The sequence below is a fragment of the Protopterus annectens genome, chromosome 13.part0 (genome assembly GCF_019279795.1).
Source record: "Protopterus annectens isolate FY-2018-M chromosome 13.part0, PAN1.0, whole genome shotgun sequence".
Classification (NCBI taxonomy): domain Eukaryota; kingdom Metazoa; phylum Chordata; order Ceratodontiformes; family Protopteridae; genus Protopterus; species Protopterus annectens.
In genome coordinates this window covers 320,868,273-320,895,012 of record NC_056747.1, presented here as the reverse complement: position 1 = coordinate 320,895,012, position 26,740 = coordinate 320,868,273, and the positions used below count along the sequence as shown (strand labels likewise).

Sequence of the window (26,740 nt, the reverse complement as noted above, 5' to 3'; positions counted from 1 at the left end):
CATTCCTTACCAATAATGCAAGACTATCTATAACCAGAACCCACCTACTATCCACCCTTCTACATTGCTCTCAAATCTTTACCAAGCTGCCAAAGTCTGACCTGAACAACCTAGAGTCTTGCTACAACAAAATAACTAAGTTTGCCACCAATCTAACCCACAGAACACATCACTTCACTGCCCTACACCAATTAGACTGTCTTGATCTGCCCAGTCTACTATCTCTCAATCAGCTAATATTGCCCCTAGCATCATCTACAAACCAAACAACTGCCCTACTCTTACTGACTTAGTCCAACCTAACACCAATCTTAGGTCACTCAGATATTCAGACAAACTAAACTTAAAGGTTACTAAATCCCACATTCACTAAGGAGACTTTCTCTACTCAGACGAAATTGCCAGAACCTGGAACCTATTACTCCAACACATAGCAAACAATCCAGACAGGCATGCTTTCAAGCTACAACTAAAAGAATACCTCAGCACTCACCAGACCTGTCCTTGCACATCACCAGGTTAATTTCAAACATACTAACCTATTATCTCTACAGCACCTAATAAACCTTTACTACCTATCATCTAACAGACTGTATCATGACCACTGGTATTTTTTAACTTTGCTGAACTGCAAATGTTTTTTTCTGTTAATTTCTTTACGCTACTGCTATGTATTTTACTGCACTGAAACTTTGTTGTTGTATTTTACTGTATTGAAAACTTGTTGCTGTTGAAATATTTCTACCAAAATGTAGTTTTTTTTCCTTTTAAATACTTTGTATATAAATTGATAATTTGTATATAATTTTCTTTGTTGCTGTTGTATTTTACTGTATTGAAAACTTGTTGGTGTTGAAATATTTCTACCAAATTGTAGTTTTTTTTCCTTTTAAATACTTTATATATAATTTGATAATTTGTATATAATTTTCTTTGGAGTTTTTCTCCCCGGGTCTCCACTGAAAATGGGCTTCTTGCCTAGTCGGACATTACCCAGTTAAATGTAATAAATAAATAAAAATAAAATACAATTTGAGAAATTATTTGATTATGAATACAGCAACAAGTAAAATTATGTCATATGCAGTTATCTGAAAGACTATTGGGGCAACCTGTCTAAGACAAAGTACCTCTTTTCTTATTGAAGAGTAGCATGTTTCACCTTTATGTTAGACGGTGCTATGATACACGAACATGAGAGAGTAACTGGGTCAGTTTCAGACAAAGGGAGCCTTGATCGTATGTTTGACAGCCATCAAGGATAAACAATTATTGACAGCTTTTATTACAAAGGGTACTCTCTTATAAGAATGTACTCCTTTAAAATGAACAAACCTTGTTGTTTTGGGATTTCTTTAAGGCCTTTATTTCTGCTGATTTGTTAATAGAACTTGTTTACCCATACAGATTAAAGGCAAAATCCCTTTGAGGTGTGCAGCTTTAGATGCTGGCTGTTATTAGCTTTGCAAATTTCCTTGCAGACAGCCTTCTGATACTGTGGGCAGCACATTGCTCTTACCACGGCCCCCTACTTTGTCTGTAGTGAAGTTAATATCAGTGGTTATAAAGGCAGCAATCTGAATTTATTACTAATGAGGATCCAGAATCAAAGAGAGTTTGATACGTGACGCCACAAGTTTTAAGGTAGAATTACAAGTTGTTTGGCAAAGTCATCCTTGAACAGAGAATGCGACTGACTTTGTAGCAAAATTTAATTCTGGTTTACTTGAGATGATATCGCTGAAGACTAGGTCACTTATTTGACAGTTGTGGACTGTAGGGTGTGAAAGACATGGTCAGGCATTTCAAAAAAAAAACTACAACTCACTTCCCCATGACTATGGGATGCTGGAAAATGTTACATTAAATAAGTCCTCCCTCCCCCACGTAGGAGCTATGAGGAATTTGACTCAACCTTATCTAAGGCTACCAGTTTATCAAAGCAGGAATAATTGAAAATCTTGAAGCCCGTATACTCAGGCAAGTTTCACCAACATGGTTTAATACACAACTGCCCCAAGATTTACAAGGGTGCTAGAAACAGAAATCTTGAAGCTGTTAGATTATCCTAACTGCCTGGGGAGAGGCTCAGATGACTACACTTTTAACCAATTGTCCATTTCCTTATAGGGAAGGTTGTGGGTCATTGCAAAGTGTGTAGATATAAGTTATACATCAACACTGAACAAAACAGTGTGGTCAAGGAGGTGCACTGGTATGTTATGGCAAAGTATTGTATCACTCAGTGGTAGGTGACAGAAAAACAGTCAAGAAATCTTTTCTGGGATTTCATCAGTGAAATACCATTATAAAGAATTCAAAGGATGAGTGTGTGATGAACTACCTTCAACTTAGACTGAGTTCTGAGCAATTTCCTGATCTTATAAAACATACCAGTTTGCCTGCTGACTTCAGTAAAGACTACCTGCTTTGTTGTGAGCTATGCAGTTACAGGTTGATCATGGGCCTCCTTCTCCCTGGAAGAAAAAAACTGTTCCAAAGTGCCTGAAATGAGCTCCATTTGAAAGATGAACCTTGGATTCAGAAGTAACAACATGGATTCTGTCTAGTCTAATGAAGGGTAGGCTAACTTTTTGGTTTTGTGCAGTACAGTATGAAGTCATGGGAGTTTGCTAATCTAGTCTGTTGTTGTTTTCTGAACTTGGACAAGAATTACAATTACATATCCTGACATGTACTCTATGAGATTCGGTAAAAATATAGGGTACAAGGGAAGCTGCTGCATGCTCTTCCATGTTTTTATAAATGCAGTGTAGTGAGAATAATGTTTATGTTCTTGGCATTAAGTAAAATTCATTCAAAGTGGGTGCTGGGTCTGTCAAGGGTGAGCAGTGTCGCCACTGTCTCATGATTTGCCAATACAAAATATCAAAATGCAGCCAAAGATAGAAGGGAATCTAGAGATTATGTGCATTCTTTGCAGTTGATGTCTTTATTCTTGCATAACTATGACCTCTGATATACATTTGAGCAAAACATTACTTTGTGTAAAACAGCTGAGACAGTTATTAGCCACTCCAGATCAGAACCCATGGGGGTTCTCTCCTTGGAAAAGAGTGGGCTGTTTACTTTACATGTGTGTGTGGTGATGGTGGGGTGCAGCTGCATTTAGTGAAAGTTTACATACCTCAGGGTACAGTGGGGTAAAGGAAACTCTAAAAAGGATAAGCAGACTGAAGTATCGGCTGAAATCTGCAGGCAGTAAGTAATTATGCGGTGGTGGTGGTGGTGGTGAGGAGTTCTCCGACAAACTTATCAGCTTACCAGTCAATCTTTGTTACCATTCTCACTGACAGTCAAACACTGGCTATTGCCGAAAAGAAGGAGTTCATAAGTGCAAGCGTTGGAAAGCATGAGAAATGAAGCTTCTTTGCTGTACACCTAGGTTTACTCTCATGATAGGGTAAAACATCTGGTGTAAAACCACTGCTATTTGGATGACATAGAAGCCAAATAAAGGGGGGGGGGTGTTCAATTATCTTACGAAGATGCTCCCTCCCACTGGGTGACTTGTAGTTGAGTTTTTACATCCCAGTTAACAGAGGCTCCATGGAAGATCCAGAACATGCTGGAAGTTTTGCATCTCTGAGAAGGCACAAAATTGCCTGGAGATTCCCCAAGAAGGGCTAGAACCTGTGACTATGGAAAAGCTAGTTTTTGTCAGACTTGCTACAACCATGACCCTTTCCCAAGAGAAGTGGAACGCAAAAAAATGACTCAGCATGTAAATAAAAAAAAAAAAAGTCATCCAAAAATAAGGTAATTTATGTGGTCACAACCACTTCAGTTGTTACCTCCTGGCAGAGATGATATTAAATATTTTGGAACTACTTAAGGTGAAGATATTTATTTAGAAAATGGGGGGCTTTTACTTTGGAGGTGATCGGCAGTAGCTTGCTTTCCTCAAGCTAGTTCTAATCAGGTTGTTTTATTTCTAAATGGATTTTAATAGAACTAATGGAGTGATGAGTGTAGCATTGCCATTGTACTGAAACAACCTAGATTTTCCAGTGTGGATCCCCACATTTTTTACAAGAATTTTGAAGAGATGGTGCAAAGAACAACTATCTGTTGGAGTCCAGATATGGGTAAGGCCAAGATCAGGGGAAGGATGGCCCCCCAGTTGTAGAAGGAAGTAGTAGTCTACAAAAAACTGACAGGCCAAAATAGAGTCATAGAGATGATAGCGTAGACTATTGAGGATAAGGAAGAGATTAAGTATTGTTATGATTATCCAACAGAAAAAAAACAAAAAAACTTGTGGTTGACGTACGTTTTGTCTGTATCTGGAGAATCTGTGGATTAAACTTCTTTCTGTGTTACTGCCAGTGTTTTTTTCTGTTGGATTTGTGCTGTGGTTCAAAGCGTGCTGCTTTTGCTACAGTATTGTTATGATTATACAAGAAGTCCAGAATTTCCAGATCGACGATATTCAAAAAAATTAAGCAAGAAATTAGAGGAAAGAAAGATACTTGCACAAGAAAACCTGTCAAAAGCTTCAAATACAGATTTGTTTTCATTAATACAACGGATCCATGAAAAACATTACAGAGACAAAGAAACTTTGGGCCACATGCAAAAAGAAGCAACAGACGAAGTGCGAAAATATATAAAACGAAACTTAGAGATTTTTGAAAGGTATGAAAAAGAAACATGGACATGGGAAAGAAAGAGAGAGCTGATATGGTGCAATAGTTATGCAAAGGAGAAAGCCAAACTAATCAATACAAAAAAGCAGCTCCAAAGATATTTAAAGAGAAATGCAGGCAAAGACACCCAGATATGGAAAATTTCACAATACAAAAAATAAGATCACAAAGGGGGGAAATGTAGAACAGAAGATTAGTAACGTAGAAGTTAAACAAATAGTAGCTGAAGTTATGGAATACCCATGAAGTGAAGGATTTACTGTAGAAAGTCTAACACAGGTTATGCCAGAGCTAGAATGTATAATGAATCCTCAAAGTAAAGAGAAACAGGCGGAGCAGGAGATATCTGAAGAAAGAATACGGACATGGGAAAGAAAAAGAGATTTAATAAGGCATCCAGACGGGAAATTTTCACAATACCAAAAATAAGAAAACAAAAGGGGAAGCAGAAAAGAGGATTAGTAATGCAGAAGTTAACAAAATAGCAACTGAAGTTACGGATTACCTGCGAAGTGAAGGATTTAGTGTAGAAAATCCAACCAAGCTAACATTGCAGCACGATGGAATAATGAGTCCTCAAACTAAGGAGAAACATGTGGAACGGGAAGCATCTGCTCACTTGCCACATGAAGATGATCTGGAACCTTCAGTAGCAAACCATATTGACTGGATACAGCAGCTTTTTGGGCTGTTCCCACCAACCTGGTTGCTAATGTAGTCCATTGCCAGTATGAACAGGAGTGGGCTCACAGCTAAACCCTGGGGCACAGCCACTCCCACTGGAAACCTCTCTGTGAGTCCAAACACTGTTTGGACTTGTGTCTCTAGGCTCTTGTACATAGCCTGCACTAATTCTATCAATGGATCTGAGAGTTTGGACCATTGCAGGACTGCCCAAATCAGCTTTCTTGACACCTTGTCATATACTTTCGGCAAGTCTAGGCATGCTCATTTGAACTACTTCCTCATCTCTAGCTCCTTCTCAGCTATTTGTCTCACTGCAAACACCTAGTCGATTGTGCAGCATCCTGATCTGTATTCAAACTCATCTCCCATCTTACTTTTTTTTTCTCCTAATATCCTTTTTTAATTACCTTGCTCAGTACTTTCATACAGTGTGACAGGGGTATGAATCATCTGTACTGTTCACAGTTGTGAATGCCCCCCTTTTTTTTTGTATACTGGCACTAGAATACTTAATTCTCCTGTCATCTGTGATATGCCCTTCTCTCCATTCTTCTACAAGTACTCTCTGGAGAAATTTCTCTCCTAAATCACTCAAAATCTTTATGTCAGGTAACCTAGTTGCTTATACAATATCCATTGCTGATGTACTCACATCACAAAATAAGGTCAGATGTTAACTTGGTATCCCCTGTGGCCTGGACTCTTGTGTCCATCAATACACAACATTGGTTATACATTTTACACAGTGTGGATATTTGCTTTATAAAGCACTAGTACTTTTTTAATGAATGCTATGACATTGCGCAAATATAACAAAAATTAAGTGACATTACAGAAAATGATTAGACAAAAAACTGGAAGCTACAGGAAACAACTAAATTTAACTACTCATTCATCACCCCTTTCAAAAAAAAAAATCAGCAACCACCTAAAGTCCTGCTAAACTTACACCTAACACACCTTCTGCAATCCTCTGAAATCAGTAGAAAACAGCGATTCAAAAGTTGTGCGTTAGAGAACCATAATATCTTGTACTAGAGAAGTAGCGAATACATTTCATGACTTGCGATTTGTCACTCTTCTTGAAATTCATTCGATACCCCTATCATACAAGATGCATACCTAGCACTAGACCCCCAAGTAAATAAACACACAAATATGCACAAATGCGTGCGTATGCATGTGCTTGAACATACCGTCTAACACTACTGAATATTACATAGAAATAAAGCATACCTGTAAAGAGTGCCACATTGGCATGCTTCGGTTCATACGGACATCGTGCCATCCCACTGATGCTGTCCCCAATAGGTTCGAGGGTATCCAGCTGTAACCAAACAAAGGACGAGTTAACTGAACACTTCGGGTACATACTGAGATTACAGAGTTAAGTACATTGTGTTACCGTCTTTACACCACCTGGGAGCTGAGCTTTTCATAAAATGATAGCGTCTCTCATGTATGGCCAGAGGTAAAAATACTTTTAGGGAAGCAGCATGTAGTGAATGATCTTGGGTCAACTATGTTGAGTTACTATGCCCCCCCCCCCCCCTGATTGCTAGGAACAGCTGGGAGTCCCAAGCAACCTTTTCCACAGCACAAAAGGTGCAAATGTGACTCTCCAAATAACAACATGCTACAGGCATTGTTCTGTTGCAGGTAAGGAGCTAGTAAGTAAAGGTTACATGCAGGAATTCCCAATGCAGTTTTTGAAGGCTTCACTGTAAAATAACATAGACACATAAGCACTTACTGCAGAGAAATATACAAATGAGGTAATGAGTGGGGGAAAAAGCAGGCAATACAGGTTTTAGTGGACAATTAAAGGGATGGAATTCAAGGCAGATATATATGAGACTTATATTGCGGGAAAAGTATCTTCTGTTAGAGAATGCTGCAAACAATGACTATTAGGGACGAATACTAGCGCTTCATTGCTGGAAATGCCTGCTCTGTACCAGCAGTGACCTCCCAGACTGGGACACAAACTACAGCATATCCCCATCCAAGTTACCATCTCTGTTCATTATTCACCTTGCTGACTGCTTAAAGAAGCATTAGTGACATTTTCCATTGGCTGAAAGCCAGGAAATTAAAAGAGCAAATCGCAAAGCAAGAACTATGTTTTTCCACGTCGTGCAGTGTCCCACAACAAGAAATGTGTGACTTGATGGCTTTGAGAAAATCACATTTTTGTTAAGCTGGAAAACTGTCACTTTGATCTGAAACTGATTACAGTTATTTCACAGATGATCTGTCTGTTGATTTTTCATTTAAGAAAACCTTGTTCAAAGTAATATGACTGCAATTTCATTGAAACTGTTAGACCGCATGCTGCTTGTGTTTCTTACTTGACTCTTCACATAGCTCAGTTTATTTCACTCTACATCCCATACTCTGATGACATATTACAACGTGCCATCCTTTCAGCTGTGTTACAGCACGCACCGCTGAGTTAATCACAACCCTGAATGTGGCAGCTTGTTTTGAAACAGAAAAAATATGGGTCACTTACAAGACTTGTACTTATACAAAGAATGGCTGAGGTTTCACACAGGGTGTGTTTCATCAGCGATTGCATCCACGGCATTCGTGCTTAATTAGTGATCTTATCATCTTCATTTTGGAGCAACATTCAGAATGACAGTGATAATAAGGTTTGCTCTTGCCTACAAAGAGTGGGATGGAAATATGGCACAGGGTTAACTCGGAGGCTCCAGGTTTTGGAACAGAGGATGCATGGCCCAGATATCAACATCTCCACTGGCCCACTGTTCAGTTTGCAGTGCCAAGAACATCCTGTGATGTGACAGTTTGCAGATATGTAATCAAGGGACTGTGAGAAGCCAAAAGCCACAGCAAGGAGAAAGAAACATACTGGATGTTGCTACTTCACCTACATTGCACGATTTGACTGAACAGAAAGGCAAATGTTCAGGTACCACCAACATTCCAGCACCACGATGAGCAGCAGGTGCGAACAGATGGAAGACAGCAGCCAAGAAAGTTGCTCTGCAATCTGCTAATACTGTCTGCTTCAATACAAATGTGAGTCACAGCAGATGACCTTTTTTAATTCATCTAATCTGGCAGTTTTCTAATTAAGCTGCTTATAAGTAACCCTTTCTGGACATGATTCAGATGTAATAGCACAGTAATCACACATGATCAACAACATGTCAATAAAAAAATGGGGTTTGAAACTCAAGGAATTACTATCCAGAATTAATATGATTTTAGGAGAAAATGTTTTTGCTGATATTTACTTGATAGTCTGGTAAGTGTACTTATCCACTGGAGCTTACCTAGATGTGACCTGTACTACCAAGATGGCACATTGTAGAAGATACGTGTACAATAAGCGATCACTGAAAATTGTGGTGGTGACTGCATCTAGCAGGTGTGGATTAGTGTGTTGTAAGTGCAAGCCAAATTATCTATCAAACAGGTAGACCCATAATTAATTTTTCAACTACAGCTTCTACCAGACACCAAAAAGGTAGACTGCCCCTTACAGTTGCAATCATTACTGCATTTTGGTAACTGTCTTTAGACATGTTGTTCCTCTCTAGTATGAGAAAGCGGGATAACTTGGCACTGTGAATGCCCTTCCATGGAAGGCAAAATTGCTCCTGCAAGCTCAATGGCATTTTTAAGGATGTAAAGATACTTCCAGAAATCCTGGTACTGAATTTATATTGTAAGGTAAAGAAGTGAAAAACAAACACGGGAAAAAAAGTTAGAACAGGTCAGTCCTCTATTCAGTAATGTGATTTAGTGGTTCATTTGAGGATGGTTTGAAGGCATCAGTGTACCCCATAGTCACAGCCGGCGACCGCAGTACAAAATATGCTGGAGTATTTGTGTAGTGGGAATGAGACAGGGTATCGTAGGAAGGCAGGGGACTGTAGCACGGTGTCCCAGAGCATGAAGAGTATGTTAACATCCTCATGAAGAACATAGAAGGAAACATCAGATAGAAGATACGTGTACAATAAGCAATCACTGAAAATAGTGGTGGTGACTGCATCTAGCAGGTGTGGATTAGTGTGTTGTAAGTGCAAGCCAAATTATCTGTCAAACAGGTAGACCCATAATTAATTTGATATCTGGGCCATGCATCCTCTGTTCCAAAACCTGGAGCCTCGGAGTTAACCCTGTGCCATATTTCCATCCCACTCCTCACCCCTGTGTCGGTACTTAACCGAGGCACAGTAAACTAATTTTAATAAGTAAGGGGGGTCTTCAATGCGTCACTACTAGACAAAGGCAGAGTATTCTAAATTTATCCTATACACCTTAGTACCACTACATGGGGTGGCGAAAGCCACATCTCTAGGGCTAGGCTTGCAAATGCCCCAGGGCAGATAGCCTAGTACTAAACTATGAAACTATGAAACTATGAAGAGCGGGATAGTTAAACAGGACAGTAGAATCACTCAGACCTCATCAGCATGAAACACCTGCAGTCACTGACTTACTTTAGTAGACACATGGGAGAGAAGATGATTTTTAACCTATGAATCAGACTCTTTGAATTGCCAAACCTTCTTGTGAAATGATGAACTCTGTAACTCATTGGGTTAATTCTGTAGGAAATGATTACCCAAATACAGAGCATGTAAAAATGTGGTGAAAAAATGTTGATGTTATTGCTAGTATGGTTATTGACTGGTTACTAAAACTCAATTTGCGGGGAACTCCAGGTGTGATAGTTTTCCTTAGCCATAATAAGATGTAGCCCAGGGGGTAAACGCAGCTACTTCATAGTGAATTCAAGGGTAAACATCTTTGTAGGACTAAGACTGCAATGTTTAGGCTCTATGAACACACAGCAGCCTTCTGTCTCCACACTGCAGAGAATTTCTTTGTTTTCGTTTTGTTTTTCGTCTGACATTTGAAATTAAAATGCATTTTCCTGAGCAGTCTACGAGAGTATAACAAGATTTTCTATTATCTTATTTGAAAGTATTATTGTGTTTGCTTTTAATACAACAAAGTAGTTTAAGAGTTATATATTTATACATTTTGCCAAAATAGCCAAATTGGCAAATGTCCACTTACAGTGGAGTCCCGTGGAGAAATCTCCATGAACCAGTGCATAACAAACAATAATAAATAAAATAAAGTACAAGTGTGAAAGGTATTAAAAACACCAAGTAAAAACATGCAAACAAAAGGTGATATTTGAAGACAAAAATAAAGCTTGAACAGATATACATTTGAATTATGATGTACCTCTTAGCTGCTATGATTTAGGCAAGCACTATGATTTTTACCTTCAGAGTTAACTCTGCTACTCTGTGCTCCTCTTAGATTTACTGACTTTCTTCATAATGTTAGACATGTTTAAGGCTACAAGCATTATTAAATAACTGAACTAAGCCTCTATAATTGCTTCTTACCACAAGCTATCATGGATTTAATATCCAAATACTTTGTATTCTAAAAAAGAAAATACGCAAAAAAGGATAATATGAGCTTCTTTGGTACTGTAAAGTGATAACATCCTGACTGCAGCCCAGAGGACCAGAGTTTGATTACTGGTCCAGGTTCTTGATAGAGAAGGTGGAGGAAAGTGGGCATAATCAACCTGGAAGAGGAGAGTTAGTGACTCTGGCCATGACCACTCCTCTAGAAAAGACAGAACTCATACTGGAGAGTGAAGGTGAATGGGGGTGTGTGGCAGACCATCCAAGCCAGTAATGGTAACCTTTGCCTATAGGTGTGAATAAGTTTGCATTTCTAGCTTGTTGGGCACAGACAATGAATACACCCACATCAGCAATGAGGGGAGGGGAGATGAGTTAGGACACACCCAATGTCAGTTGTTGGGATGCCAATGAGAATGCAAGCTCCCTGATGTCTGTAAAGATAATGCCCTCGCAGGATGGTTCTCATCTTAGAGGATCTGAGGTCATCCTGGGGAATGAATGAGCTTGAGTCCAGAAGGGGGCGGATTTATAGAAGGAAGAATGATGAAAATATACTAAAAGAATGGACAGTACAAAGCACTGTGAGGGAAAAGGAAACAAAGTACTGCAAGACTTACAAAGCATGAGATGATGGCCTTACTTAATGTGAAGGGCAAGCTGGTTGCCATATAGTTATGTGAATGACTTCGCTGTAGTTAAACCCCATTGATAGCTGCATGACTCATTTTCCTCAATCTAATAACTTTTTATTTTTATGTTACATTTTCTGCAAAAAAGTTTTAGTAAATTATGATGAAAGGTGTCACTTTTAGTGAAATTTTTTATAAGACTGGTGCTGTTGGGGGTCTCAGTGCAAGCTTGGATGACTAAAATCAAAAAATGTTTCAGACTGCATAGAATCATAAGGCAAGTCTATGACTCTTGGGATTTGATTCATTGAAAACACGCTGGGTTTGAAACTGCAGTCTGCAATACACAACTTATTTTCTAACCATTTTAGGGAAAGCAAAAACAAATGATTTCTAAACATCAAGGTGCTAAAAAAAGCATAAGTGACAGAGAAGCATTAGTTATTTGAGTAAGGCCACTAAGCTTCCCCAAAGGCTTCAAGAGCTGGCTATAAAACACTGATCTGTGTGTCTGTGTGGAGAACTGTGAGGTGAACAGCTGAATTCGCAGGCGCCTGTAGTTTATGGCTCTTTGCCATGCTTACGGAATCCAAATTAGATGTGGCATCTAATTTTAAACCTGTTGTGCCAGTTTAAATAAGTGTTGTAATGGGATATGGCATCTGCAAGTTGGGCAGGCTTTTTACAACGACACAGATTTTTGTTATTACTGACACAAAGACAAATACTCAAGCTAGCAATTTACAATTTAAGAGTACTTTATTGCATACTATTAACTGGAAATTGACTCTCCTGCATAGCTAGCACCGTTCAAAAAATAACGCATTAAGAGTAAGAAACTTTATTTAAGAAACTATTGCAATAATTGCTTTGAAATGTTACGTGAAGAGTATTATTTCGAAGAACTACTGTCTTTTATTTACTTTTTATACATGACCAATAAATAGTACTACCTACAAGCAAATTATGTAGTAGCTGTCCCAACAGTCAATATATTTAAAATGAAAGATACAGAATTACCTTTATGGAATCTTCTCCACTCCTACAAGTCTGAATACAGCACTGAGTCTATATATTCACATTTGCACTGTAGAGACTACACCTTATAATGCTAACAGACACATACACACACACACACACACACACACACACACACACACACACACACACACACACACACACACACACACACACACCACACCTCTCGACTGACTAGATTTTTGTAGAATGTCCAAATTTTTGCCTATTATTTTTATCTGTTCATCATAAAATTTGTGGTTTTCTGGCAAATCATTGAGGATCGAAGTCACTAAATAATATAAAATAATGACAGACATTTAAGTTTCAGACTTTATATCTTTCAGAAGATACATAATAATGCAAACTCTGTCATTCTGGCAACTTTCTAAGTTTATAAGAGCAATATTTAAAATCTGTATGTATTTTTTGGCCTTTGCCCCTCATTATGTCTGTCTTTGTCCAAATTTCTTGCACTGGGAGGTTAAGAGGTATGGATCATACACACACACACACACACACACATACACACACACACACACACACACACACACACACACACATACACAGTTTCTCAACATCCTGTCTCATGGCACAGAAGCAGGGAATTCTACAAGTTTCCAGGCCTGCTTTGTGTATTAGGTAGCGAAGGGTTTGCTACAGGAAATTCCTTCTGAGTAGGAAAAGGGAATCTGTCTAATTTCAAAGGCATGTGTCTGTGTGTTAAAGTCAATACTACAGATATCCCCATGAAGACTAAGCATTATACAAAGGCATGCAGTAGAGGTGCAGCTATCTATTCTGGCATCTGGTGTCATGCCCTGATATGGTGCCCCCTTCAAATTTAAGTTGAGCAGCAAATTAAAAAAAATCTTCAGTCTTCTACTTGAGGAGCCAAAACCCCCTTTTTTTCCTTTTAAACTGTAACAAACTTCTTGCTACATTTGTAGCAAGCACCTGCTATACTTTATGCTACACATATAGTGCTAAAGCACTTCTGTTCTGACAGCAAATTCAATACCAGCATTCAGAAATGAATGCTGACACTGAATTTGCAGTCAGAACTGCAGCACTTCAATGTATATGTCAATGTACCTGCCATTCCTGCCCCCTAACACTTCCTACCCCAGGTGACTGCTCCCTTCTCCCCACCCTAGCTGTGCCTCTGGTATGAAGTACTACTCAGTACAAATGTAGGCAACCAAGAAATTAGGCTGTGTATATATAACAACAAAAAAAGCATATAATCAGACCCTAGGACAACTCTGTTTCCACACCAAATGGCAGCAGTCAAGACCATTGGGCCACTAAAGCCTTGTTGATAAATAAGAAGAAGGGAAAGCTCTCTGGCATAGATGACATAGGAGTACCGAAAGGCTAGTGGGTGGTGGCAGGAATTAACATACTGCTATACTAAACACACACTCTCATGTGCACATATATATGTATGTTTGTGTGTATGTATACACTCCAATATGGACAATGACAGAGTCATATTTGTACTTGTTGTGGAGTGACTTGAGTGCATGAGTTATGTGGCGGATCCTGGCACCCGACAGGCAGCTCACTGTAATTTTCTCCTTGTTCAGCCTGGTGAGTGGGACATCAGTGTGCTTGACTATAACGTCACCTATGACTAAAGTGTTAAGTACATTGTCTTGCCTTAGGGGCTGTTGCTGGGTGGCACACTGGTGTTGTGAGCTATGTGACACTTTGGTTGTGATTGGTGTTTGTTTGCGTTTCAGCTTCGGAGGTCCTTGTTGCTTGGGCAGGTTCCAGTTAAGGGCCTCTGCATATGTGGATTTAGTGTTGCTATGTGTGGGTGTTGGTGGTGTGAGTTTAGAAGGGCTATGTGTTGCTTGAGGTGTGGTGAGGGTGTTAACCTTCTCCTCTTGACTGTCTAGCACAATTTTGGGTGGAGCGAGTGTTACTTCCAGTTTGGCTATGTAAGTGCATCTCTCACAGGTTGTAGTGTTGGGTGGTAGGAGGACAGGGTTGTCTGTGTACATGAGGCAATTGCTGCATTGCCCCAGTATGCCCAGATTCACCAGGTGGACAGGAGAAATCAACGGAAGCTGACCCTTGAACATGCCTGGTTTGGTGCTTTTTTTTTGTAAAGTACAGGAGCTGTTTTCCCTTACCTTAGCAAGGTACTTTGCAATTATAGACTGTTTAGTGCCTATGATTAATTTCTCCTTATTAATAAGGAGAGTTGAGTGGAGTGGATTGATAAACTGTACCATAAAGCTTCTAAAAAATGGAACTTGAAAAATGTAAAGGTGAAAAATACGCAAAAAATATATAAGTAGAAAAACCTGACTACAATAAAATGTGCACAAATCCATCATATCATAAGATAATGCAGGATCAATGTACCAAAACATTTATCTAAACCAAATACAAATTTAATATAATCTGAATAAATAAATTAATAATTCCAAACACTAGTTTAAGCATAACTAATTCAGCTACAACCTGCTTTGAGCCTTAAAACATTAGAATTAGAAATCAATTATTAAGATCTGGACAATATAGGGGGCTTTTCCCAAAGTGGCAGTATTATACAAGATATCAAGATTAGAAAAAAAACAAAAAAACTGCTCTGTGATAAATTAGAATATGAGCAGGGGAAAGCTTATCCTTTACCCCCCCCCTTTGTTAGTGAAAGTAGCTTGTCTGTAACTAGAGCACTGAGGGAACATAATGTAGAGGTGAGTAAACATCACAATCCATTTTCCAGTGAACAGACCCCACATTATTTAGGTGAACCTGAGTTGAATCATGATCTGGTCCCTTTAGAGCAACCCCCCCTTCCAGGAGATCTGAACAGTTAAGGCAACAGGTACATGGGAACTAGGAATAGAACAACCATGCCCCAGTGAATGCGTACAGGAGGAACAACCAAGGAAGAAGAGGGAGGGGAGTGCAGGAGAACAGAATCAACAGATAAATGATCAATGTTTGATTATTTCTAATACCAGATAAGATTTTAAGGTCTATAACTATAGTGATATTCATGTTGATAAAACTTGGGATAACTTGTTCGAAAAGGGACTTAATGTTTGACCCAGGGAGAAAAGCAAAACTCGAGGGTGTTCTTATTGACCTGAGATTATCTACCCACAAATTAAATTTGAGTCTATGTCTTAATAAATCAGGGTCAGAGGTCATCATGTGCATGAATCTATGTAGAAAGTGTAATGTTTTTCTATGTAGAAAGTGTAGTGTGTTCAACCCCACTTTACACCCTATCATTTCAATTTTTGAAAAAATTTGTGTGTGACATCAGGAGGATAATTAAATCCAAAAAAAAAACTTCTCACTTACAAAATCTAAATGTGATGAACATGAGCTTTTGATGAGTGTCATTAACAACAGACAAATCAGGTTAATGAAACATAACAAAATGCTATCTTTGAATTATGGTGACTCATATGAGGAAGTGTCCCTGAACGAGAAAAATATATCATATAGGAGAATAGATTCATGTTTAGAAGAATTGTTGCTGGATGAGTGTTTGACCAAGAGTGAATATGAAGTTTTGGTGGCACCTGAACCAAGAATTCCAACAATCTTTGGTATCCCTAAAATCCACAAAAATTTGGTGGACCCTCCTTTACAACCGACTGTAGATACAAAATGTTCTAAGACCTTTTGTATTGCTCGTTATATTGATCTACAGCTGAAGGAGGTGGTGAGGGCAATACAGCATTTATATTAAGATGTATGGGATTTTTTTTATCTCAGGTATCTTGTGAATTATACAATGGTTCATAGGTGTGTACTAGGTTAATGGCCCTGGAGCCTTTACAAGCCTAGCCCATAGGATTACCCTGGCATCGTGCAACCCAACCTTAGTTCCTAGTGCCTCTGTTGAGTAGAGCCACTGAAGTGATCCCTGGGGTGAATTTTCTATTTTCCATCCACTCATCAAGATTTCTTTTGAAGAGTGCCAGTGAGGTGTTCTGCTTGACATGCATGGGAAGTCTATTCCATAGCATGGGCAGTCTCTGAGTTATGAACCTGTCCCTCCCGCATGTTCTATTGATTGTGGTAATGAGGCTGAGGTCTCTGGAGCATGTGGTGCGGAGGGATGGGGATTTCTTTAGATGTAGCATTTCTAACAGAGCTGGGTCAGATATGGCTTTGTAAGTCAAGCAGAGATCGCCTCTAAGTAGGCGATATGAGACAGAAAATAGTTGGGAGTTTTTTGAGTCTGTCCATACAGGACAAGTGTTTAAGGCCTAGGATCCTCTTTGTGAGGTACTTTTGTGGCCTCTCCAGTTGTTGGGTATTGTACTCAATGACTGGCCTAATGAGGGAAGAGTAGAGGGAGACAATGGCCTCTTTCTTCCTGGATGCAAAACCCCTAGTAATGAGATGTGCCACATAGAAGGACTTTCTGACCACAGTGACAACATGGTGGTCAAAAGAGAGATTGTTGTCAACCTGTATTCCCAGATCTCTTATATCCCCTTCTGTGTTTAGTGGACTACCATCAATGTGGTAATTCAAGGGAACCAGGTTTTTCCCAAGGGGGATGACGACACATTTTTTGGCATTGAGCTTAAGGCCATGGTTCTGCCACCAGTCGTTGGTCTCATTGAGGCCTTTCTGTAGGATGTCAACATCACCTGGAGAGTTAATAATAGCTCCCAACTTGCAATCATCTGCGAACTTTGTCAGCCAGAGTCCCTTCATGTTGGCCTAGACTTCAGAGAAGTAGATACGAAACAGGAGAGGACCAAGGACTGAACCCTGTGGGACTTCACTCGTGACTGGTCGGCAGTCTGACTTGGAGTCAGCTACTTTCACACTGGGTTTTATCTGTGAGCCAGTTTGCAACCCACCTAGTGATGTAGGGGTTGATGCCTAGCTAAGTGAGTTTTTCTATAATTCCTGAGTGGGGAATGGTATCAAAGGCCTTGGCCAGATCAAGGTAGGCTGTATGAACCACCTTGCCTTAATCCATGGGTTGATAATTCCCGGGGTTTGTAGTCGCTCTTCCTTTGTGGAGAGGGATGACTGTAGCAGTGCGCCAATTGGTAGGGACAAAGCCTGAGGTGAGGTTGTGATTGTACAGGGCACACAGATGAGGTGCCAGTTTACTCTATAGTTCATGTAGAACACAGCCAGGGATACTGTCAGGTCCCATAGAAGCTGTATTCTTGGCCATGGACAGTGCTGTTTTAACTTGTGCAGCAGTAATACTGGGTGCCTGGCAATCTACTGGTATTGTGAATGGTCTTTGGGGGTAAAGTTAGCACTGAATCTTTCGGCCAATATATTGGCAATATCTGTTGGCTCGGTATAGCAGGTACCACTGTGCAGTAGCTCAGAGCAAATCTGGGTATTGCCATGGAGATTTTTATAGAAGGCCTTGTGGTTGTCTTTCCTATCTGATGCAATTCTGTTTTCATAGCTAGCTTTAGAGGATTTTATGATGGATCTCAACTTTTTGTTGAGGCTGATAAGGGAATTTTTCCAGTCCTGATACTTCCCCTTTTTCCACATCAGTTTCCTCCTTCTGTTGTAGAGTTTGTTTATGGCAGGGGACCACCAGATTGGCTTTATTTTTTTTTGAGGAGAGTGTCTTGGTTCTATTGGGTATGGTGAGATCCATGCATTTGTGTATGTGTACATACAGTGCACTGGTGTATGATTTGGCAGTCATTCAACTATTCTGCATTTGCATGGGTGCCGTGAAGTTAGCCACCTCTATTTTTAGGAGACCAAAGTTAGCTTTGGAGAAGTTTTTCATAGTGGTTACCTTTGTGGGGATGGGTGGGAGGGATGTGGACTTCCAAGGTGATTAGTTTGTGGTCAGATCTAACCAGGTTGGAGTTGACTACTGGTGTAGAACATCGATTGCACATGTGTATTGGTACATGAGTAGTTTTCCCAGTTAATGGAGGGGTAGTTGAATTTGCCCAGTATGAGAGTGTTAGGTTGGACCCTAATATTCTCCAGGGTGCTTAGGAACATGGAGTGTGAGTCTTGGGACATGGTTGGGGACCTATAGCAGGCTATGACCTGAATCGCTATCTTACCCAATGTTAGCTGCACCTGAAGTATCTCAGATGCGTTATGTTGGGCTACCAGTCTGGAGGTGTGCGCATCCTTTACGAATATGGAAACATCACCACCTTTGAACCTTCAGTCCAAGTTCTGGGGCCGAAAGGTGTGGAATGAGTTATAGCCTGGTAGTGCAGGGGTGCTTTCTGCTGCCTTGAACTAGGTCTCTGTTACAGCACATATGTCGATGTTCTCCATTTTAAGGAGTGCTTCGAGCGAGTGCATTTTGAGATATAGACTTCTAGCGTTGAGCAGCATGACTCTCAGATTGCATTTGTTTGTAGCTGTTACGGTAGTAATTTGGTCTTTGGAACACCACCTAATAAAGGCACTATAGGGGTGTCAAGAGCCTTGGCCAGTATCTGGAAGCCCAGGGGTGACAGATGCAGGGCATCTCTGGCAAAGCATCGAGGTCTGCCAATCATGTCATCCCAGGCAGACAGATACTGGATCCCCTTAGAATGACACCAGAAACTTAGCCAATTGTTGACATTAATAATTTTCTGCTTGTACTGTGATATTATTCTGGGTGATGGTAGGATGCTGCTCAGGGCTAGGGTCATACCCGCCTGGGCTACATAATCCAAGAGCTCCCCCATGTCTCTTTTCATGTAGTCCAGGGAGGTACGTCTCAGGTCATTCACACCCTCAGGTACAATGACAGAGTCATATTTGTACCTTTTATTGAGGGACCTTAGTGTGTGCGTTATGTAGTGGATCCTGGAGCCTGACAGGCAGCTGACTGTTACTTTTTCCTTATTCAACTTAGTGAGTGGGACATCAGTGTGAATCACTATCGAGTCACCTATGACTAGTGTGTTGGGCATGCTGTTTTGCCTTAGGGGCTTTGGTTGAGTGGCACACTGTTTAGGAGAGTTGTGTGTCTTGTGATTAGTGTTGTGTTGTGGTGGTTGAGTGCATTTCTGCCTTGGAGGTCTCTGCTGTTTGGGTAGATTTTTATTGAGAGCCTCCATGAAGGTGGGTGTGTGGTTTGTGTTTTTATGTCAAGACAGTGCTGGTATGTGTTCTGGAGGGCAATGTGTTCCATGTGGTGTAGTGCAAGTGTTGAACTTCTCCTCTTGACCAGCTATTCCGGTCTTGGCTGGAGAGTGTGCGGCTTCCACTTTGGATATATAATTGCATCTCTCACATGTCTGAGTGTTGGGAGGTAAGAGGAGATGGTTGTCAGTGTACATGAGGCAGTTGCTACATTGCCTCAGGATGACCAAGTTCACCAGGTTAATAGGAGAAAGCACAGGAAACTGACCTTTACACATGCCTGGAGGGTTGGGCATTAATAAATACTGGAGCTATTTCCTTGTAGAATGTTTAGTGCTGGTTGCACTTTTGTGTCCTACAATAATTGCTACTAGAAGTCTGGTAAAGTGCTAAACTAATAAGCTAGTAAAAGTACAGGAGAGGAGAGAACTAGCAGATCTAAAGGAAAAATTGAAGAGCAAACTTTAGCACCACTCAGAAGCTTACCGTCCTGGATACAGCATAGTTCATAGTTTAGTACTAAGCTAACTGCCCTTGTGAGACATTTTAAGCCTAGCCAATTATCCCTTGTGAGACTCAAACTCTGCACCTTATGTTTGTAAGACAAACACCTTAGCCATTAAGCCACCCTCCCAACCCCAAAGCAAATATGTATCTGGACTAGATTAGTTACAGGAAAGGTGGGAAATAAGCACAGATGTGCAGATTTAAACCATAAAGTTGAAAGAGATGGAAAAAACTGCCCAAATGGCCAATAAGCTACAATTTCTGGGCCAGAAACCACTCCTCTTGTGGTAGATAAGTCTACTTAGTGCTTACCACTCCCACTGATAAGCTAGAAGTCTTCCCTCCAACACAGAAAAGCTTGGAGGGCTAAGACGCTTACCAACAGTCCTGGATACAGCAAATCTGTACCTGGACTAGACTAGTTACAGGAAAGGTGGGACACAAGTGCAAATGTGGGCTTTTAAACCAGAAAGTGGAAAGAGATGGAAAAACTGCCCAAAGGGCCAATAAACTACAATTTCTGGGCCAGAAACCACTCCTCTTGTGGTAAATAGGCTACCTAGTGCTTACCACTCCCACTTATAAGCTAGAAGGCTTCCCCTCCAACACAGAAAGGCTTGGGGGGCTCAGAAGCTTACGGACAGTCCTGGATACAGCAAATCTGTATCTGGACTAGACTAGTTACAGGAAAGGCTGGAAACAAGCTTAGATTTTTTTTCAGAAAGCAGCTAAGACAGCACTAAAAACAATTCAAGTGCAGTGCAAGCTAGCACACTTGAGTGTGTAGCAGCATTAAAGCAAATACAGTTTAAATAAATGCAATTTATTCAAAACGTATTCGGAACTAAATTCAATTGTTATTTTATTTAACTCTGAACAGTTAAAAAGTGCCCAAAATATATACTTATCAGCTGAGAAGCACACTCAGTCAGAACACAAGGAGATTTTTTTGTGTTTTTTTTTTTGTTAGTAAAGTGCAAGGGGAGGAAAGAGGAGGAGAAGATAATTCAAGGTTAAGAACCTAAGTGGGTTGGCCTTCTCAAATGTTCTCTCTGTATTAGGTAGAATGAACACTAGACTGGGAGGAGTGTCTCAGATCAAATTTACAGTAGGGGTGGGCAACTGCAAAGCCACCAACTATAACAAACACCACAGGAATAGGGTGGGTAGGAGGGAGAAAACCAGTTTCAGAAGAGATCAGAAACAAAAAACAATGATCTAATATTTGTCACTATAGATATGAAGGATCTTTTCTCAGTCATCCCGCACAATACCGGTCTCAAATGGTGGTTTTACGAGTATTTATGTTTTAAATCTAAAGTTGACCATGTGAAGGTAAAAACTTTAACTGCCCTGATGAATTTAGTGTTGGAAAATAATTTTATAGTGTTTGAAGGGCAGTTATTTAGACAGAGTTCTGGGGGCTGCCATGGGGACTTCTTGTGGCCCAACTTTTGTCAATATTATTATGACATATTAGGAAGAATATTATGTTTTTTCCTCACAATACAGCCAATGTTGGTCCCTGTACAGAAGATTCTTGGATGACATTGTGAGTTTTTTGGGTTGATTCATTAAACAAATTTAAAGAATGTTTTTTGTATTCACTCTAAAACTGAATTTTAAAATTTACTATGCATTGTTCCCATGATGAAAATAATTATTTGGGACACATTAATAATCAAGAATACAACTATGTTTTGAATCTAGTTTGTACAGGAATTCAACTTATTCTAAATTTTTATTACATTATAACAGTTGGCATCCCAGTTGTCAGAAAAAGTCCTTGGTTAAGGGGCAATTTGTGTGTTTATCAAGTATGGTATTTCAAGACTAGGTTTAAAACTGAAAGTGATATGTTAAAAAACAATGTTTGAGGCACGGGGTTATCCTTCATTTTTAATTAATGAGATTCAGAATGAGGTAGCATCCAGAAGAACTAAATGGGACCTTGCCCCAGTACTTGGAACAGGTGGCCCTTTGGCATTCAGAAAGGACTTTGGTGATGGTATCCACACATTTGCTAAGGCTATGACATTGACATATCATTCTGATTTCAATGACATTGAGGCTAGTATTTTTAGAAACTGGACCATTTTACCACTATTCAGGAACTGGAGAAAGTGGTAGGTGAAATTCCTAAGTTAGTATATAAGAAGGACACCTGCTTTAAGGCTCTTATTGAAAATAATAGATACCAGACTTCCAGTGGAGTTATGACCAAGTGTGGACTGTGTGGTCAGTGTGAAGTGATTTTGGAGGGATCCATATTTACTATTCAGAGGTAAGGGAAAATAAAATTAAACTTAAGCACAAATAGTCTTGCTACAGTAAGGGAGTGGTTTGCATAACACAGTGTCAGTAATGCCCCAGTTTTTACATTGGAAAGACTATGAAACCCTTCAGATCCAGAATTTATTGACATTTGTATGATAAAAATAAAAAAAATATCAGCATAATGCACTTTATAGACATCTTAGTGTCAAACGTAATCATAATTTCAAGTTTTATGCCATTGATCAGGTGGATCTTGGGTCTCGTAGGGGTCCTATTCTTGATTTGATGGAATTGAAATGGCACCTCAGAACTAATTGCTATGTGGAACCAGGTTATTCTATTTGTAGTGTTTTAAGGTTCAAAGCAGGTTGCTTATGTAGCTGAATTTGTTATGTTTAAACTAGTGTTTGGAATTATTAATTTATGAAATTATTAATTTATTTATTCAGATGGTATTAAATGTATATTAGGTTTTAGATAAACATTCTTAGTACATTAATCCTGCAATATTTTATGATATAATGGATTTGTGCATATTTTTATTGCAGTCAGGTTTATACTTATATATTTTTTGTGTATTTTTCACCTTTACATTTTTCAAGTTCCCTACATTTTATCAAACCAAGTCCCCATTTTTTAGAGGCTTTTTGGTACTTAGTTATGTAACTGATCATGTGCTTAGCTATATAAGGAGGAAGTGTATATATCTTAATCCAGTTCTGAAGAAGTACTGTCACTTGGAAAAAAGCGCTCAACTGTGTTTAATAAAGTGCGGTCTGTAAAGTTCTGCATCTTATTTTTTTTTTAACTTTACAGCATTTTTGCAGTTTTATGATCAAAAACATCGAATGACTAATAAACCAGAAATACAGATCGCCTAAAAACTCCTCAGTTTTTTTCTCTTTTAAATTACATACAGTAGCTCCCACTTTGCTGATTCAGATACTCTAACCACATGTAAAAGTAGACATGATTAAACTAAGCAAGAATGGACCCAGTACAGATCTTTGTGGGCTTCCATATTAACTATACTTTCATCTGACAGTTTTACCACTGACCCTAACCCTATATCTTTTGTTACTAATCCATAATTCTGTCCAATTGATGACATATTTATTAATATTTAATGAGACCAAAATCTCAATAATTTTATCATGATGGACCAAGTCAAATGTTCTACATCCAAGTATACCACATCTGTGGAAATAGCTAGTCTAAATGAGCCAACACTTGCCTAGACATGAATAGCTACAAATAAATTCATGAGACTATTATCAATTAACTGTCTAAACAATGATGATAGGGGAAAAGAATAACTCATTCAACAACCTTAGCTACCAAACCACCACTCCAGAAATACTTCCTTTTTAGACTGGGATAACTATGGCCTCACTACAGATTTTCTTTCTTTCTTTTCTTTAAGAGGGAGAGAACAGATATGATATATATGTAAATAATGTGCTAGCCCTGTCTCAATTCCTGCTTGTGATTTTCATGGACGGAGATCATGGCAGAGCCTAGACCTGGAAAATATCTAGTATAGGACAAGTAAATTACTACTTTGTCTATTTTTAGGGCTAGATTTGATGATTGGGTAGGTATACACAGCGTTTCAACAGATTTATCACATGGGGTTCTGCCTGATTTGGGAGTTGGGGACTGTTAAGTACACATAAAGGGTGGCAAGAACTTTTAAGTGTGCCTTCTTAAAGGTGTACAGCTTATGCCTTTTATGGGCCGGTGCTCACTTGCCTAGCATTATTTCATTCAATTTATTCCAATTTGTCACTCTTCCCACCATGGTATCCTTTCCTGCAACTTTTTTTCATTTGCCTCTTCTAATGCCTTCATGTATCTCTGTACAATGACATGTGGGCTATCCCTGTTGCATAAGCCATTTGAGTCATTATGACAACATCTTATGCAAAAAGCTATGCAAAGCATAATTCCATTTTTCCATCCATATTTTCACTTTGTAAACTGTTTCTTGAACTAAATGCTGTAGTAAATTTGTGCATCTGTAAATATGCATGTTTTATAGCATATCCTTGTTTCTGTAAATGAGTTTTGTTCATTTCTTAAGTGATCTTATTCACAAGGACTATGCATGCAAATGGTCCATTGAGATCAGTGCACTACCCTGGTAAGCAAATATCAATAAATAAATAACTAAATAAATAATTAAATAACATTGTTCACAAGTTCTTATGTTCACTAATGTTAGCATACAGTTCATGACTGCCCAAGACTACTGTGTACTGGTTTCTGGACTTTTCTCTCTTCCCCATTGATGTGTGACAGTATTATATCAATACAATTTCACACACATATACACCCTTACCTACATTTGGTTATAAGGAAGGTTTTACTGGGTCATGCAAAACCCCTTTTCAGTGGAGGCCCAGGAAGAAAAGTTTCAAAAACCTACTTGGCAAATTAAAAACTTATAAAGAGATTATAACAGACACTTTGTGAGTTCAGACAATATTTGAAGCACTGCGATTACAGATTCAGCACAGACTAGATTTTTAGGTGCACATATCAAGTAGCAGTTGTTAAAGAAGGAAAAATTAAAAAATGGGGGGGGGTTGTAATGAAGAAGAAAATAGTTGTGGTAGGTCAGTTACAGAAGAATGGGCAGAAAAATAGAAAAAGATCAAGAGTTAAAATGCTGACAGAGATCCAGAATAAAAAGAATGGGTTGCAATGTTAATCTGCTTGAGCAAGGTTATAGAAAAGTAGAGGCTAAGGGTTCACATATCAACAGTTATGAAAAGCACAACATTCTACAGTTATTGATTAAAGGAGAAACTCTGTAGTTTGAAGAAAGGAATAGTGTGTGTGTGTGTGTGTGGGGGGGCAGAGTTTAGAGGTAAAGAGAGGAGTGAGGAGATTTTTCTTAAACCTGTTTAGAATTTGAGGTTGGCTGAGGGCAGGTGGCATCTATTTTAATCTAACAAAACACTTAAAACTCTCACAGGGTTTCATCTGAAGAGAGAAGGTGTAATATGTATGCTCTGCTGTGTTTAATTGAGTTTTCTCTGGGTGCTCTGGTTTCTTCCACGTTCCAAAGATATGCAGTAGGTGAACTGGACATGCTAAATTGTCCTGTGGTGTGAATGTGTATGCATGTGTTTGGTATGGAAGAACAAATGCAGCAGGGCTAGCCAGCCGGTGGTGTCAACACTGTCTCTAGATGACTGTCAGTTTTGAAGAAACACTCTGACCTCATGTGTAAAAACGTTGCTGTGGGTGGATGGATGGATTTAAATCAACTCCTGACATCTTCTGTACTTAAATACAGCCAATGCCTATTGATTAAATGTGTCTTGACAAATTAATGAGACCATTCCAGTTATGAGAAAATGTCTCAACCAAACTATGAGGCAGTTCCATCAGTGACTTAATCAGATGAAACTTGATTCAAACTTCCACAGTGTAGAACATGCAATGATGGTGCCAGTCCACTTAAGTTCAAAAATGATTACATCAGTATGGAAATAATATCCTTGCAGCTGTAATATATGCACTGTTTCTGATTCCATTTTAAGTTACTTCAGCTCTTTTAATGTCCTCACCAGTGGCCGAGTCACTAGGAGTTACCCTTGTCAAACACTCTTATGAAAACTAATTTCTGGTTTTTGAGGTACTGAGTTTACAGACTACAGCAGTACAGAAGATTAGTCTAATACGTTCTTGTTGCCTTTGCTCACTGCAGCTATAGAACAGAGTAAGATTAAATATTTATGTCTCCATTGTTTATTCTTTTCAGCTAAAAAGTCACACCTAAACAGTAATGTCTCCTATATATCATATAATTAAAAAGATATGTTACAGGATACTGACAAACACATGTAACACACTACAGAACATCTAACAGAGGGCTGTGTGTGTGTGTGTGTGTGTGTGTGTGTGTGTGTGTGTGTGTGTGTCTAAAATATGCTTACATGGACACACACTTGTGTGAGACTGTACAGATGCAGAGATCACAGATATACCATACAGCACTGAGGAGTAAGTTCTATGTATGCTGTACCAACAAACTTAACAAGACCCTTTATTCATATATATATTATACACAGAACAATGTATGGACTTGTGTGATTAAGAAGACATTTTGTTCCTTGAAACGTTGTCATGGTGATTATTTGAAACATGAGAATGCAGCTCAAGCGAGTTGTAACCATGGAATAAACAGGCAGATTCATGATTGTAGCATATTCACTGTATATTTCATATAAGGCCTACTGTTGTCTATGACCTGTGTGCTTAGTTTGCACTGTTTTACTACAAACCAATAATCTTCAATCTCTTAACACACTATGAAGAGCATTATGTGACTTTAGACATGACATGGTTCTCTATAGTACTGTGGTAGCTATGTAGACACTGACGTATAGTCAAAAAGAATTGTACATACATGGGTATCAAAAAGCAAGTCCAC

The 26,740-nt window shown here is 39.2% G+C and overlaps 1 protein-coding gene across 2 annotated transcripts in view; it reads right to left on the bottom strand.

Annotated features, from left to right (window-relative positions):
• Positions 1-26,740, bottom strand: part of SEMA6B (semaphorin 6B) — a 1,264,941-nt gene that overhangs the window by 256,337 nt on the left and 981,864 nt on the right. For both annotated transcript variants that reach the window (XM_044053908.1, XM_044053909.1), the window contains exon 8: positions 6,594-6,684. In XM_044053908.1, coding sequence (XP_043909843.1) covers positions 6,594-6,684 — 91 coding nt within the window. The remainder of the gene's footprint in view (positions 1-6,593; positions 6,685-26,740) is intronic.